The sequence below is a fragment of the Hemicordylus capensis genome, chromosome 6, assembly GCF_027244095.1.
Source record: "Hemicordylus capensis ecotype Gifberg chromosome 6, rHemCap1.1.pri, whole genome shotgun sequence".
Taxonomy (NCBI): Eukaryota; Metazoa; Chordata; class Lepidosauria; order Squamata; family Cordylidae; genus Hemicordylus; species Hemicordylus capensis.
This window is the reverse complement of record NC_069662.1, coordinates 31,157,594-31,172,469: the sequence shown is the minus strand read 5'-3', so window position 1 is coordinate 31,172,469 and position 14,876 is coordinate 31,157,594. Positions and strand designations below refer to the sequence as shown.

Genomic DNA, 14,876 nt, shown 5'->3' with positions numbered 1-14,876 from the left:
ATATTTTGTTAGGAAACGCATGTTATACATGTTCTGAAGAAGTGGATAGCTGAAAGTCAAGGACAAACCATGTGGTTAGAGTGTTGGACTAGGACTGGGAAGACACGGGTTTGAATCCCCATTCAGCCATGGAAGTCACTGAGTGACTCTGAGAGAGTCATGTATCTCTCAGCCTAATCTACCTCACAGGGTTCTTATGAGGATAAAAATAACCATGTACTTTGCTCTGTGCTCTCGGAGGAAGAGTGGGATATAAGTGTAAAAATAAATAAATACAATAAAATACTAAAAGCTTCAGTCTTTTTAACATTAAAATAGCAGCTGCAGTGTACCCAATCATGTTTAGGACTATGGGACACAGGGAGGGGAGTTCCATTGGCATTAATAAGGGCTTCCTTACTGAAGCTAATAATCGTTTCAGGGTGGGAATGATTTTCATCACTAGTGTGGCACAAGGGGAAATGATTAAATGCCCCATCCCCATGCAAAAGGGTCCCAATTCTAAACACCATCTCCGATGGCTGCTTTTTAAATGTTTTTTTAAAAGATGGCTGGACCTTCATTCATGCTGGGAAGACCAAATTCTGCATATGAGTTTTGCTAGAGCCTCTTTGACCTCTTTGTTTCTAAGAGAATATATGATTGGATTGAGCACCGGAGTTACCACTGAATAAATGATAGCAACAGACTTGTATTCCTCTAGGTCGTTGGCTGAGGAAGGCTTAGCATATGTGTAGATGATGGTGGAAAAGTAAAAACTAACTACCAGGAGATGGGAAGAACATGTAGAGAAGGCTTTCTTCTTCCCTTTGACAGACTGGATTGTAAATATAGTTCGTAAAATAAGCAAATATGATATAAAAGTTAATGCACAACTACTCATTGTGAAGGTCACGTCTGCTGAGAAAGCCATGGTTTCATTCAGGCTGATGTCAGAGCAAGAAAGTTTCCACAGTGGAGGCAAGTCACAGAAGAAATGGTTCATGATGTGGGAGCTGCAGAAAGTCAACTTCAACAAAAGACCAGCATGGACTGCAGAATTGACCATACCCATAATCCAAACTCCAGCTGCTATCCCAATACACACTTCCTTCTTCATGATGACCATGTAGTGCAAAGGCTGGCAAATGGCAGCATACCTGTCAAAAGCCATGAAGGATAGCAACAGAATCTCTGTCCCCAGAGCCCATACAAACAGAAATACTTGAACAATACAGGCAGAAAATGAGATGGTCTTTTGAGCAGTCAGTAGGTTCTGCAGCATCTTTGGAACTGTAATGGAGATAGAGCACATGTTCACGATGGATAGGTTGACCAGCAAGAAGTACATGGGTGTGTGGAGTTTACTGCAAGTGCCAATGGCAAGAATCAGGAGGAAGTTGCCAGCCAAAGCTACTGCATAGATGAAGGCAAATGCCCAAAAGATGATGATCTGTTGTTCAGGAGCACTGGATAGACCCACCAAGATGAACTCGGCAATAGCACTGTGGTTATTCATTTCCATTTCTATAGTGCTGCTGACTTGGCTAGAAAAATGGTTTTGTATTTAGATATTGAGATCACAGATCCCTACACTAGAGTCAGTTTATTTATTTTAGATATTTGAATCCCACCTTTCCAGATAACAACTGCCCAAAGCACCTAGCAATATTAATAACAATTTAAAAGAACCAGACAGAACTCGGGAAAACCAGTTGCTAATATCTAGACTAATGCTGCACTTCCCATTCAGTGGCATTTATTTCTGAATAAACACAGAGCTGGGTAGCAGCTGGTATGAGCAGAGTGGGGAAGCGGTAAATGAGCCGCAGGTGAGGCTCATTTGTTTTCCTCTCCCTGCCCTGACCACCTCATTTTGCCTTGCTTCACCTATTGCCATGTTAACCTCAGGTGTGTGGGCTGCTCATTCACATGGGTTGAAGAACCAGGCAACTGAGCAGCCCATACATCTGGGGTTAACATAGTGGTGGTAGAAGTGAGGCAAAATGTGGTGGCTGAGATGGGGAGAAGTGAGAGAGAGTGAGCCTCACTGTGGCTTGTTTCCTGCCCTCCTGTTCCATCTGTACTAGCCGCTACTGAATAAACATGGTTAAAATCTGGCTACTGAAGTGTTTAACATTAATTTTTCCAAAGTTTTTCTGTTTCTTTGTTGTAAAACACCCGGAGACGTGAGTTTTGGGTGGTATAAAAAAATGTTAAAAGTTCACCACTACAACCACTACACTGATGCTAGTTCTGCCAAGGGGGAGCATGCATTCTTGATCAACATTGTGCTGGTGTGCAATCTGTAGCATGTCTCCTGCTTGGAAGCCACTTATGCCATCCAGATATATATGTTGCAGGGCTATCCACCATCCTTGATGTGTAGGTACAATGCTCACACAAGCCAACCAAGGGTACAAGAACCTGTACAACTTTCAGCATCTACCCTGTTTCCCCGAAAGTAAGACCTACCCCGAAAGTAAGACCTAGAAGTAATTTCTGATGTACCGCTAATTGCCCTAGTGCATTTTGGGGGGCTAAAATTAATATAAGAAACTGTCTTATTTTCGGGGAAACACGGTACTCTGCTACACAAACCTGTGCTGTGTGCAACTTCCATTGTTGTGCAAGTGCAATGCTAGTCTGGTTGTCAGTATAGTAATACAAATAAATCATAGTGGGTAAAATTTATCATAGTTTTAATTTTGAATGTTTTAACTTAAAAAACAACAACCCTGTGTTTTATTGTAAACCACCCAGAGACATGGGTTTTGGGTGTTATACAAATATGCTAAATATATAAAGCCAATTAAACAGTATTAAAGCAAAGAGATCTTAGCCATCAACAGGTTAAAAGCCTAGTGAAATAAATATCTTTTCAGCTGGCTGTGGAAAGCCATCAAAAAGGGACAAGTCAAATGTCCTTAATGGGATAGTTCCAAAGTCTGGGGATTGCCCCACAGAAAGCTCTCATTTGTGTCCCAAATACACATCAAAGAGGAACATACAGGAGAGCTTTTTCTCCAGATCCTAACAGAAGCGGAAAGGCATGGAGGAAGGGACACTGGAGCATGCCTGTGCATGGCACTAATTAATCCACAGTTACCATGGTAGACAGGTTGCACAGGTAGTTGAGACGTGCAGATGACTAAAATACTACAGAGGTGTTGCACAATGGGGCTCGTTCACTTCTACTTATAGTTATGCAGTCAGATTTCTTCAGCATTATTGGAAATAATGGCCATTGTGCGGCAATGTACACAAGCGAATGGCCATAGCGCTGCAATATTGTGCTGCAACCACCTTCAACATAGTGCTACCAATTCATTTCATCTGGTCCTACGTAGTGCTGTCATTCCATGCTCCCCCTTCAATGTAGTGCTTCCTTGAATGTAGTGCTGCCAACATAGTGCAGCAACCCTCCTCCTTAACTTACTGCTACAACCCCCTTCCCACCCTAGGCCCCAGTGCTGCAATGATCTAGTGGCCATAGTGCTGCAACATAGTGCACAATTTTAAGTAGTTGCGGGCCAGCTTTGTTCTGCAATGCCTTGGGCATTGCTTGAGACACCCGCAGCAGCGTGGCTGGTTCAGAACTGACTGTGTTGCCTTGTGCTGGATTTCTTATGTAGGATTTCTTATGTAGGCTGGATTTCTTATGTAGGATTTACTAGACATTCACTGCATTAACAAATTTCCACAGTTCAGAAGTGAAAGGAGAAGGAAGAAGAATAAAAGAATAAAATCCTCACCTCCTCTCTTTAATGCCTGGCAGTAACTGTTGTTTTTGCTGCTATATACATAAACATGCAGAAAGTACAGAGATTAAACTTGGTTTTCAATAAAACCTCCCCAATCTTACTGCTATTCTTGAAAACAATGTTCAAATCGGTTATAAACTTGGAGGAAATTGAATCACAATCACCTTGATGTCTCAAGAACAATAAAAATGATCTACCCTCTAAGTATTATTTAAATAAGGTATTTGTACCATTGGGACAATGACTGTGGAGGTTTTGTTTAATTAACATAAGCAGCTCATGACGCCATATATTCTCAGTGTTAGTTATATCTTGGAAGATATATATATAGAGGACAAGTCTAGCAGAACATGTGACAAGTAGATATCCATTATATGTTGACCGGGAGAACAGATTTACATTCCGGTTTACTCATTTTTTTGTTCTTATTCATTAAGGGAGGGCACAATTAGTCCTCTCACTGTCTGCTATGTTATATATGATTGTATTTTACCAGCCATCTTCACATACTACAATAAACACATCTAGAGCAATGCTCTACAGATTCCCCAGGAAGACACATACACACTGTGGGAAGCTTTCTCATTACTCCTAAGTCTACTCCCACAACAGGGTGGGGGTGAATTTCAGTGCTTTGCCCTGCTTCTGGAAGTGTCCTGTGTCATCCAAAAACATGTCCCTGAAGGCTGTGCGGCCTTCAGGGACAAATTTCTGGGTGACACAGGGCACTTCTGGAGGCAGCGCAAAGCATCAAAATCCGCTCCCCCCCCCACTGCAAACCTGATGCTGCACAGCTAGGAAAGGTTTCTCTAGTATAGACACATCTCCCTGGTGTGCCTGCAGGACATTGCTCCAGATATCATCCACTGTTCTTGCTTCTGCCCACTATGTTCATTCAGCATAACTTGGGGAAGGGCCTATGCACATATGTGCATAGTCTCTGTACATGACTGAGAACTCTGGCCTTTTCAGGATTCCTGATCACAAATATGAACCCTACAAGCATAGGCCTCTTCAGAAGTAATTCTGGACATTACTTAAATTAAACAGTAATGCTGTTTAAGAGATAAGACTGAGGACAGTGAACACAACCCTACATCCCCTTCTAAACATGTTCATTGAAATTCATGTGTAGAGGGCCTATAACTCAAGGAACATAAAAGACATTGTAAACAAGAAGTTCTGATAAGAACTAATCTGCCTCCTATAAGCTTAACTGATAATCACTTCTACCTCAAACATTCATGCATCAACCATCTTTAATTAGGGTGGATGACATCATCACCAACTATGGCACTGAGATGTCCCTATGTGTCCCTACAACTGTACTAAATTTGTTCCAGATCAATTTCCATTTGCACCTCAGATGTTCATGCACCCTCCATCTTGAATTGAGATGGATGACATCATCACAAACTATGCCATAGAGGTATCCCTATGTGCCCCTACAACACTACCAAATTTGGTTAAAATTGCTTGATTGATTGGTGGTCCAAAATTTATCCCACTTGCACCTCAAACGTTCATGGGTCCATCATCTTGAATCGGGGTAGATGACATAATTAAAAACTATGCCATTGAGGTGTCCCTACAACTCTATCAAATTTGATTCAACTTGGTTAGGTGGTCCACAGGTGGTCCACTTGTGCCTCAAACAGTCACATGTCCAGCATCTTCAATTACGTATTACAAACTATGCTGTTGAGGTATCCCTATGTGTGCCTACAACTGTACCAAATTTGAACCAGATATAGAAAGTCAGTGAAAGTTCCTTTGATTTCACAGAAAGTGTTTTGTACATGAAGTTAACTTTCTCACTGTGAATGATGGAACTTGAAGGCTGTAGTATTATACATTAGAGATAACTCCTATTGAACCCAGTGGAACTAACTGACTTTCAAGTAAACATGCAGAAGAGTGAGCTGCAAAAGTCCAACTGGAAATAATTAAATTAAAGCATCCTTTAATTTTGCTGGGTCATTTTCTTTCACGTTACTACAAAACCAGTGGGAACACAGTCTCATTCACAGCCACCCCCATGGAGCAGTGGAGCAGAGGGTGGAAGGAAGCTCTTCATCACCCCCTTTGCCTCCCACTTTCTCCCACATGTCCCCCCTTTTAGGGTTTTTAATGTCAGCTCCTGACCAGCATTGCAGAAGCAACAACAGCCCTGGAGCTAGCCAGCAGAAAGTCAAGCTATCACTGTTATCGTGAATAATGTTATAATTACTTAATAAAGAATTCCTAGCATGAATGGCCAAGTGCCATCTTGGTCCTCCATAAAAACAACTAGGTGAGGAACCCAGCAGGTGTTGTGTGTTGTTTTGGCTGGTCTCTTTAGCCTGAATAGGAAAGAATATTTATATTTATTTATGACAGGAGAAAATGGGGATTTTCATGAATCACAATTTGACACACGATTCAGAATGCATCCCTGAATTACCCCTTTAAAAGGGAGGAAAGCAGGTCCTCCCTTGCTCTCCATCATTTCTTGAATCGGCAGTGCAACTCCTAGCTATCTATGGTGCTCCAGCAGTACTCTCCCCTAGCGGCTTTTGTGTGAAGCTGGCTAGGGGCGTGCACGGAACTGTCTGGCCTGGTTCAGTTCGAGGCCAGATCAGCCTCGAACGAAACCAGGCCAGTTTGGTCTGGCCCCCATCAACACCCCCCCCACACCCAGTCCGGTCCCAGACCAGTCTGCAAATTTTATTTTTTTTTGGTGGCCGCCGCACATACACAAATGCCCATGGAGTACGGCCACACCTGGACTACTGCGTACAATTTCTGGTCACCCCATCTAAAAAAGGACATTGTAGAACTGGAAAAGGTACAGAAGAGGCCAACCAATATTAACAGGGGCCTAGAGCACCTTTCTTATGAACCAAGGCTACAACACCTGGGGCTATTTAGTTTAGAAAAAAGACTGCGGGGAGACATGATAGATGTCTAACAAATCATTCATGGTGTGGAGAAAGTAGATCGAGATAAATTCTTCTCCCTCTCACATCACACTAGAACCAGGGGTCATCCCATGCAATTGATTGCCAGGAAATCTAGGACCAACAAATGGAAGTACTTTTTCACACAACGTATAATCTACTTGTGGAATTCTCTGCCACAAGATACGGTGACAGCCAACAACCTAGATGGCTTTAAGAGGGGTTTGGATAACTTAATGGAGGAGATGTCTATCATCGGCTACTAGTTGGAGAGCTATAGCTACTAGTTGGAGGGCTATTTGCCCAGTTAGCAGGCTATCCCCTGCTAACTGGGTAAAGAGACATCTTTTACCATGGTGATTCTCTTTATTTAGCAGGGGGAGAGTAACTGGCCATATCCACCCCCAGCACAGGACCTCCAGTGAGTGTTGCTGGTGTCTATCTTGTGTTTCTTTTTAGAATGTGAGCCCTTTGGGGACAGGGAGCCATCTTATTTATTTATTTGTTTCTTTGTTTATTATTTCTCTGTGTAAACTGCCCTGAGCCATTTTTGGAAGGGCGATATAGAAATCGAATTAATAATAATAATAATAATAATAATAATAATAATAATAATAATATAGGTCACCTCCAGCTTCAAAGGCAGGATGCCTCTGAGTACCATTTGCAGGGGAGTAACAGCAGGAGAGTGGGCACACCCTCAACTCCAGCCTGTAGGCTTCCAGCGGCATCTGCTGGGCCACTGTGTGAAACAGGATGCTGGACTAGATGGGCCTTGGGCCTGATCCAGCAGGGCTGTTCTTATGTTCTTATTATAGTGTTTGTAACCTTAGGGCAGCACAAACAGTTAGTAGCTTTAACAATGACCTTGGAATAGTGTAGTATACTTTGTGAATGACTGAATAATAAACCCCATGGAGACAAGGTGGATTTCAACAAGTCCTCCACCTCATACACACAATTTCAAAACAATAGGATCTAAAATGTTACTTATCCTTTGGGAAAAAGCTTATATATGTATGTATGTATATATATATATATATATATATATATATATATATATATATATATATTGCAAATTAAATTTTTATTGATTTTAACAATATTCTTTTTGAGATTCACAACAAATAAACAAATATGGACTTCCCGCTCACACCTTTTCGTGAATCATCAGCTATAAAATTTACCTTTGCTATAATAATAATTCAAAACATAAATTAAAACCCTACAAACATGATTTAAATCTACCCAACCTGCTATTATTACTAAATTTCAAACCCTGCTGTAAAATCCATAGTAGGAAAATAGTTCTTTAAATACAACACAAATGGTTTCCAATCTTCTTTAAAGCATTCTAAATTTTGATTTCTTATCAATACTGTAAGTTTTGCCATCTCCACATATTCCAAAATTTTTATCAGCCAATCTTCTTTTGAAGGGAGTTCATTGCTCTTCCATTTCTGTGCATATATTATTCTGGCCGCCGTAGAAGCGTACATAAAAAATGTTAAATCAGTTGTAGAAAATACTCCTTGTGTTATTCCCAGCAGGAAGGATTCAGGCTTCTTAGGAAATGTCATTTTAAATATTTTCTTTAACTCATTATATATCATATCCCAATAGGCCTTAGCCTTCCTACAGGTCCACCACATATGGAAAAAGGTACCTTCAGAGTGTCCACATTTCCAACATTTGTTTGAAACATTTTTATACATTAATGCCAATTTTTTTGGTGTCAAATACTATCTATACATCATTTTATAATAATTTTCTTTTAAAGCATAACATGCTGTAAATTTTAAATCAGTTTTCCATAATTTTTCCCAGGCTGCCATTTCTATATTACACCCCACATCTTGAGCCCACTTTACCATAGTCTTTCTAACCACTTCATCTCTTGTCTCCTCCAAAAGTAAAAGCTTGTACATTTTAGAAACTAATTTTTCATCATTTTCACATAGCTCCTTCTCAAATCTCAACATCTGATCTTCAAATCCAACTTTAAGATTCTTCTTATACATTTCATTTAGCTGGTGGTACTGAAACCAATCTCTAACCAAATTTTGAGGGAAAAAGCTTCTCTAAACACATCTGCAATAATGTCTAAAGGTGTGTTTTTAAATAGGAATGTATCTCCTAGGTTTAGAAAACTTATCTCAGATTTGTATTTTCTGTAATTCCTGTAGTATATCCACCCACCCACAATCATGCACATAAAAGATAAAAGCCCATTAAACAGTTGACATCTTACTATTTGGGGGATAGAAATAAAAATGTTCTGCAAGGTTTGTATTCAGTGAAACTGAAAAAAAAAATTCAAAGGTTGGTCAAAATCCATTATAAATCAGTAGCATTACAAACTTTGGGGATCCAATTCTTTCTTTCTCAGATGTTCTTTGCCCATCATATCTGGAAGATCCATAACAGCCAAATGTTCCCTTGACTGGAATATTTCTTCCACCTTGGGGTATTGTTTCAGGCCGCAAGGTGCAGAAGCTTCAGGTTAAGCAGATTTGGGTGTTTTCCATAGCTGGATGAGAAATTGCTTGGGGACTTTATTTTTATATTTTTATTTTTATTTACATTTACATTTATATCCCACTCTTCCTCCAAGGAGCCCAGAGGACAACATACTTGAGTTTTTCTTTCACAACAACCCTGTGAAGTAGGTTAGGCTGAGAGAGAAGTGACTGGCTCAGAGTCACCCAGCTAGTTTCATGGCTGAATGGGGATTTGAACTCGGGTCTCCCCGGTCCTAGTCCAGCACTCTAACCACTACACCATGCTGGCTCATCTCTAACTACTTCCATTATCGAAAAAAGATGGAATAAATATGTATTGAAATACTAAATATCTCCTCCCCTCCATCTCAGAATTTTTTATATTCACACTAAAAAATCTGCAGGTGATATACAATGTGACTATCTCCAAATCTACCATGTATATGTGGTGAACACACTGGTGGGATTGGGACCAGCACTGAGAGCCCAAAAGGCTAAGCTTAGCCCTGTATCTGGGATTACGGTTTTGCAAGAGTATGAACTTTTGTTCTGCTGAGCCAAAGTTACTGAATGAAATGGTTTATTCTCTAGTCAAGGCCCGAAGAGAGGGGAGACTCACCCCTCTCTGCCTTGAAGCTTGTTTGTACATTGTCCTATGCCAAGGGTAATCATGGGAACTAGCTTGAAACTTGCTAAGAGCAATCATATTCAGAAAGGAAACCACATATAGATATGAGTACCTACAAATTTCAGGGGTACATTATATTCACACAGTTATCTGCTGAATCTCTTTGCATGATATCTCTTAACCCTTTCCTCTGGACTGAAAGGCACCAACCCTGCTCTGAAATGACCACAAGCCTGTCAATCTGGACAGAAATAGGAATGTTTTGAGAACACCAAAAGGGAAACAGCTCCATCTGAATCTCTAAACAAGTGCCGGACACGAACCCCAAGAATGGTAGACTCTTTCACAAAATATGGTAAGAGAGTCCGGGAGGGGGAACCAGGGTTGTTTATATCAGACTGGAGACACAGAGAGAAATGATATGACTGTTTCTGATAGGAAATATGGGTAACGGGGCGGGAGGAAGGTATAAAAATGGGGACACCCCACACAAGGCAAGGGAAGGCATGCTCTCACTTGGGAGGGGTAGCATGTAGCCCCTAACGCGTGCCTAGCAGATTGCTGGAATTGCCCTGGTCTCTAAGATCAGAGGGACTTCCATTCCCACATATTCAATTGCTCTACAAAGCCACCTGGACAGGTGGAAGCCTCCCTGCACACTCAAGACCTTCATTCCTGAAACCAACGCTGGCCTACAAGACCCGGTAATTATACCTGCAGATCTTCCTTCAGCCCAGCATCTTTTAAACTGACATTGCTACCCATTTTCCCCCTCGCTTGTCCTATGGATCCTTCTCCCTCCTCCTTCTGTTCCCCTCTTTTGCTTTAGCCTATCAGCTGCCAGTAAGGCAGCTTACTTGCTTCAGCCCATCCCTCCTCCCCTTCTCCCTGCTATCAGCTCATTCATTCTGGACTGTCGGCCTGAAGCCAAAATGGGCACCTCCCCCCCCCCCCGCTTTTCCTTCTTCTTCATTTCCCATCCCCCTCCCTTTCTCATGCCTGAACTACTCTCGTCTCTACATCTCTCTGCTTGAAATTGAAAATATCTAATGTGTCTAAGGAACAACAGGAACAGCAGCTAAGGAACAGCAGCAAGATTACACACACACACACACACACACACACACACACACACACACAGGGTTCACTGCTAGTTAGAGAGAAAATGCTTTCTAATGCTATTCATTTCTAGTGAGGAAAAATGATTTTAACTCTTACTGAAAACACTACACTACATTGGGGAAGAAAATCAATTGATTGATTTTGCTTGTGTGCTTAATTGCTTAGATGTAACCATTTGCCTTAATAAAACTTACACAATTACAGTTGTATGTCTGACATCTGTTCTCTTCCTCACTCCCTATTGCTCCATGACCTCAGAACTGAACCAGGGGTAGCCTCTGTTGGCTAAGTTGGGAGGGGCTGTGTGCTCCCTCTCTTCTTTATAGGGAAGGCGCTGCAGCCTGCTCAAAACATATTCATTGCCATATTCCTTTTGGTGAAGTACATTATCCTAAGTCCTAAAATGTTCACTGTAATGTATTTCCCTTATTTTCTTGAACAAACTGCCCTTCAATTAATGTATTCAGCCATCAAGATAATATAGCCTCTTGTATCACGCTACTGACAATGGAATTATAAATATGAACCCATCACCTTGTTCCAACATGCAACATTTTAAGCCAGTAGATTCATCCCTGTCAATGGGGATACAGTGCTAACACATGGAAATGGCACAGGGTTGCATGATGTAATTACAAGAAGATCACATAATAGAAGAAAATCAATATCTCTGGAAGAGCCAGGTTCGGCATATCAGTTTTGTTAAAGCCATTTTAACATCATTATTTCTCAGTGAGTAAATGAGTGGATTGAGGACTGGGGTTACTACAGAGTAAAGGATAGCAATCACTTTGTCCTCCTCCAAGGAGTAGGCTGAGGAAGGCCGAAGGAAAGTATAGATAATGGTAGAATAGTAAAAACTGACAACCAGAAGATGGGAAGAACATGTAGAGAAGGCTTTCTTCTTTCCTTCAGCTGAGCGGATTCCAATAATGGTTCTCAGGATGAATCCATATGATGTTAATGTCAGTGCACAACTCCCAATGGCAATGAGCACAGATGCTGCAAAAACCATGATTTCATTGAGACTTGTGTCTGAGCAGGAGATCTTGAACATTGGTGGCAGTTCACAGAAGAAATGGTTGATGACATTGGAGTTGCAGAAGGAAAGCTGTAGCACAAGTCCTGTGTGAACTGCAGAATTTACTGTGCCAATAAGCCACAGACTAGCCATTGTTCCAATGCAAAATTCCTTCCTCATTATGATTGTATACTGTAAAGGGTAGCAGATAGCAGCATAGCGATCAAAAGCCATGAAGGCAAGGAGTAGCAACTCTGTTCCCAAAGCTAATGTGAAGAGATATACCTGTGCAAAGCAGCTACAAAGTGAAATGGCCTTTCTCTGGGCCAAAATGTTTTGCAACATTTTGGGAACTGTAACAGAGACAGAACACAAGTTTATGATTGACAAATTGATGAGCAGGAAGTACATTGGTGTGTGGAGTTTGCTACATGTGCTAATGGCAAGGATGAGGAGGATGTTGCCTGCTAAAGCTGCTGCATAGAGGAAGGTGAAAGCCCAAAATATGAACATCTGGTGTTCACGGTTATTGGCAAGTCCCACCAAGATGAACTCTGTAATGGTAGAATGGTTCTTCATTTCTAGAATTCTGACACTGCTGACCAAAGTCAATCAAAAAATTCTACATAAAGATAATTTTAATTGTTAGGAGACACCATTAACAAAGCAAGCCCCCTCCCCCCTAGAATCATAAATTTAATCATGTCAAGTGAGTAGATTATGGTGAGAATTTAAATATACTGCAACAAAAACGAATTGAGTATTTGTGAGTTTTAAAAATAATCTTAGATTGTAACACTGCAATCTCGCCATATTCAATTCCATGGGATCTCAGTAGCCCAAGTGTGTACAGAATTACAGAATTAGTGTGTGATGCTACATAGGAGTATGCATTGGACCAGTGTTAGGATCATAGGAAGCTGCCATATACTGAGTCAGACCATTGCTTCATCTAACTCAGTATTATCTACATAGACTTGCAGCAGCTTCTCCAGGGTTGCAGGCAGGAGTGTATGTTAGCCCTATCTTGGAGATGCCAGGGAGGGAACTTGGAACCTCAGATACTCTTCTCAGATCAGCCCCCATCCCCAAAGGGGAATATCTTACAGAGCTCACACGTCTCCCATTCAAGTGCAAACCAGGACAGATGCTACTTAGCAAAGGGGACAATTCATGCTTGTTACCACAAGTCCAGCTCCCCTCCCTTTTGACTTTTTTTTAAAGAACACCTTAATGCCATATCAATTCCCTTCAGTTTCAGAAGTAGTTTGGTTCAGGGCTTTGGAGCTGCAGTTTAAGTTACTTTGGATCCTGACCTCAGTGCCTACTTAAAACATTTAAAAACTGCACCTATTCTTTAGCTGCTATCATTCACTTGGCTGAGGACAGCACTGGGATAGCTAGAAGTGTGAAGGTTTAATCCATAAACAATCCAGGGGCCAATTTGATGAGCATATACCGAAATTTATTTATTTATTCATTCATTCATTCATTCATTAACATTTTTATAATATGATTATCTAATATATTAATAATATATTATCTAATCAATCGATTGATTGATTAATTATCTAATTAATTAATTAGTTGAATTTATATACCACCTCTAGGCAGCTCACAAAAATAAACACAATAAAGAAAATAAAACAATTTGTTAAAACAGCAACTGAAAATAATTTAAAACATTCAAAGATTACTAAAAGCTGGGCTAAAAAACCCCCAGACTCTTCTGAAGGCTGGTAAAGATGTTAAACCACGAATGCCTATAGTAGGATGCACATTGATTTGTAACTGGACATCCTTGGTGAAACTGCCAGCAAGAGGGAAAGCAATGATGTACAGATGTACAATTTTCCCTTTGCAATCAGGGGCATTGCTAGGTACTTAAAAAGATCTGAGGTCCAGGCCCACAGCCCCCCTTTTCATAATGTAACTCAAATCATGCCCCCCAGAACAATTATGTACATTGTAAAGCGTCTAATATTATAATTCAGCTCCTATGGAAGTTGACACAGCAGAGAGCTGGTGAGGCTATTAGCTGTCTCTCTCTCTCATGCTCTGTGCAGGTGCCTCCACTGCAAGATTTCCTGTCTGGAAGAACCTATGGAGGAGGGAGATGGCTGCTGAGATTCCGGGCTCTAAGCCATTCACTGGGGACCCATGCCCCATGGATAACCCCCTAAAGATGCCCCTGTTATAATAATTAGCTATGGAACCCCAATTTACAGTAGAATTCTGAGGTGGCTTTCCTTAAGCGATGGATCTGCTTTAGGTGATTAGGTATCTGATTCCTATTACTGATTCTTAATTTTAGTGCATACTAGTTATTGATAATTTCTGTTACTATATGAACATACAAAGACATCTTATACAGGATAAAAATGTGAGTTCATCCACTCCATTACTTTCTCAATGGATTGGTAGTAGTTCTCCGTGATTACTTCTGATTGAAGAACTAGTGTCTGCATATTCTTGGTACTCGACACTGATGTTACCTATCTAAATGATGGTTACTGATGTTACCTATCTAAATACAGGAAGAAAGAGAAGGAGGGAGGGAGGATCAACACCTTACCTCAGTTCCAGTTTCTTATTATGAAATGTTCAATTTGGATATATCGTTCTATGGAAAAGTCACAGTGCTAAAGAAATTTGATAATTAGAGACAGTGATAGTACTCCTATTGTTGAGACATCCCCAGACAAACTAAACTTATATCACTTGAACACTTCTTTGACAAACCTAAGCAATACATGATCAGTTTCCAAATATTTCCTTAAATAAGTTGCTCATGCCACTGGGAGAAAGACTTTGGAGACTTCACCAGAAATAACATAAACATACACTGCTCCAGACAATACCAATCTAATTTGCTTGTGTCCTTATCTAGTTATTTATAGGTTGACTAGTGAAAATAAGAGC

The 14,876-nt window shown here is 40.7% G+C and overlaps 2 protein-coding genes across 2 annotated transcripts; both read right to left on the bottom strand.

Moving 5' to 3' along the window:
* Positions 1–559: 559 nt before the first annotated feature.
* Positions 560–1,504, bottom strand: LOC128331167 (olfactory receptor 13G1-like). Its single transcript, XM_053264518.1, has one exon. The coding sequence runs from the start codon at positions 1,502–1,504 to the stop codon at positions 560–562; it is 945 nt and encodes a 314-aa protein (XP_053120493.1).
* Positions 1,505–11,594: 10,090 nt separating this feature from the next.
* LOC128331166 (olfactory receptor 13G1-like) lies at positions 11,595–12,533 on the bottom strand. The gene has a single exon (XM_053264517.1). The coding sequence runs from the start codon at positions 12,531–12,533 to the stop codon at positions 11,595–11,597; it is 939 nt and encodes a 312-aa protein (XP_053120492.1).
* Positions 12,534–14,876: the final 2,343 nt, after the last annotated feature.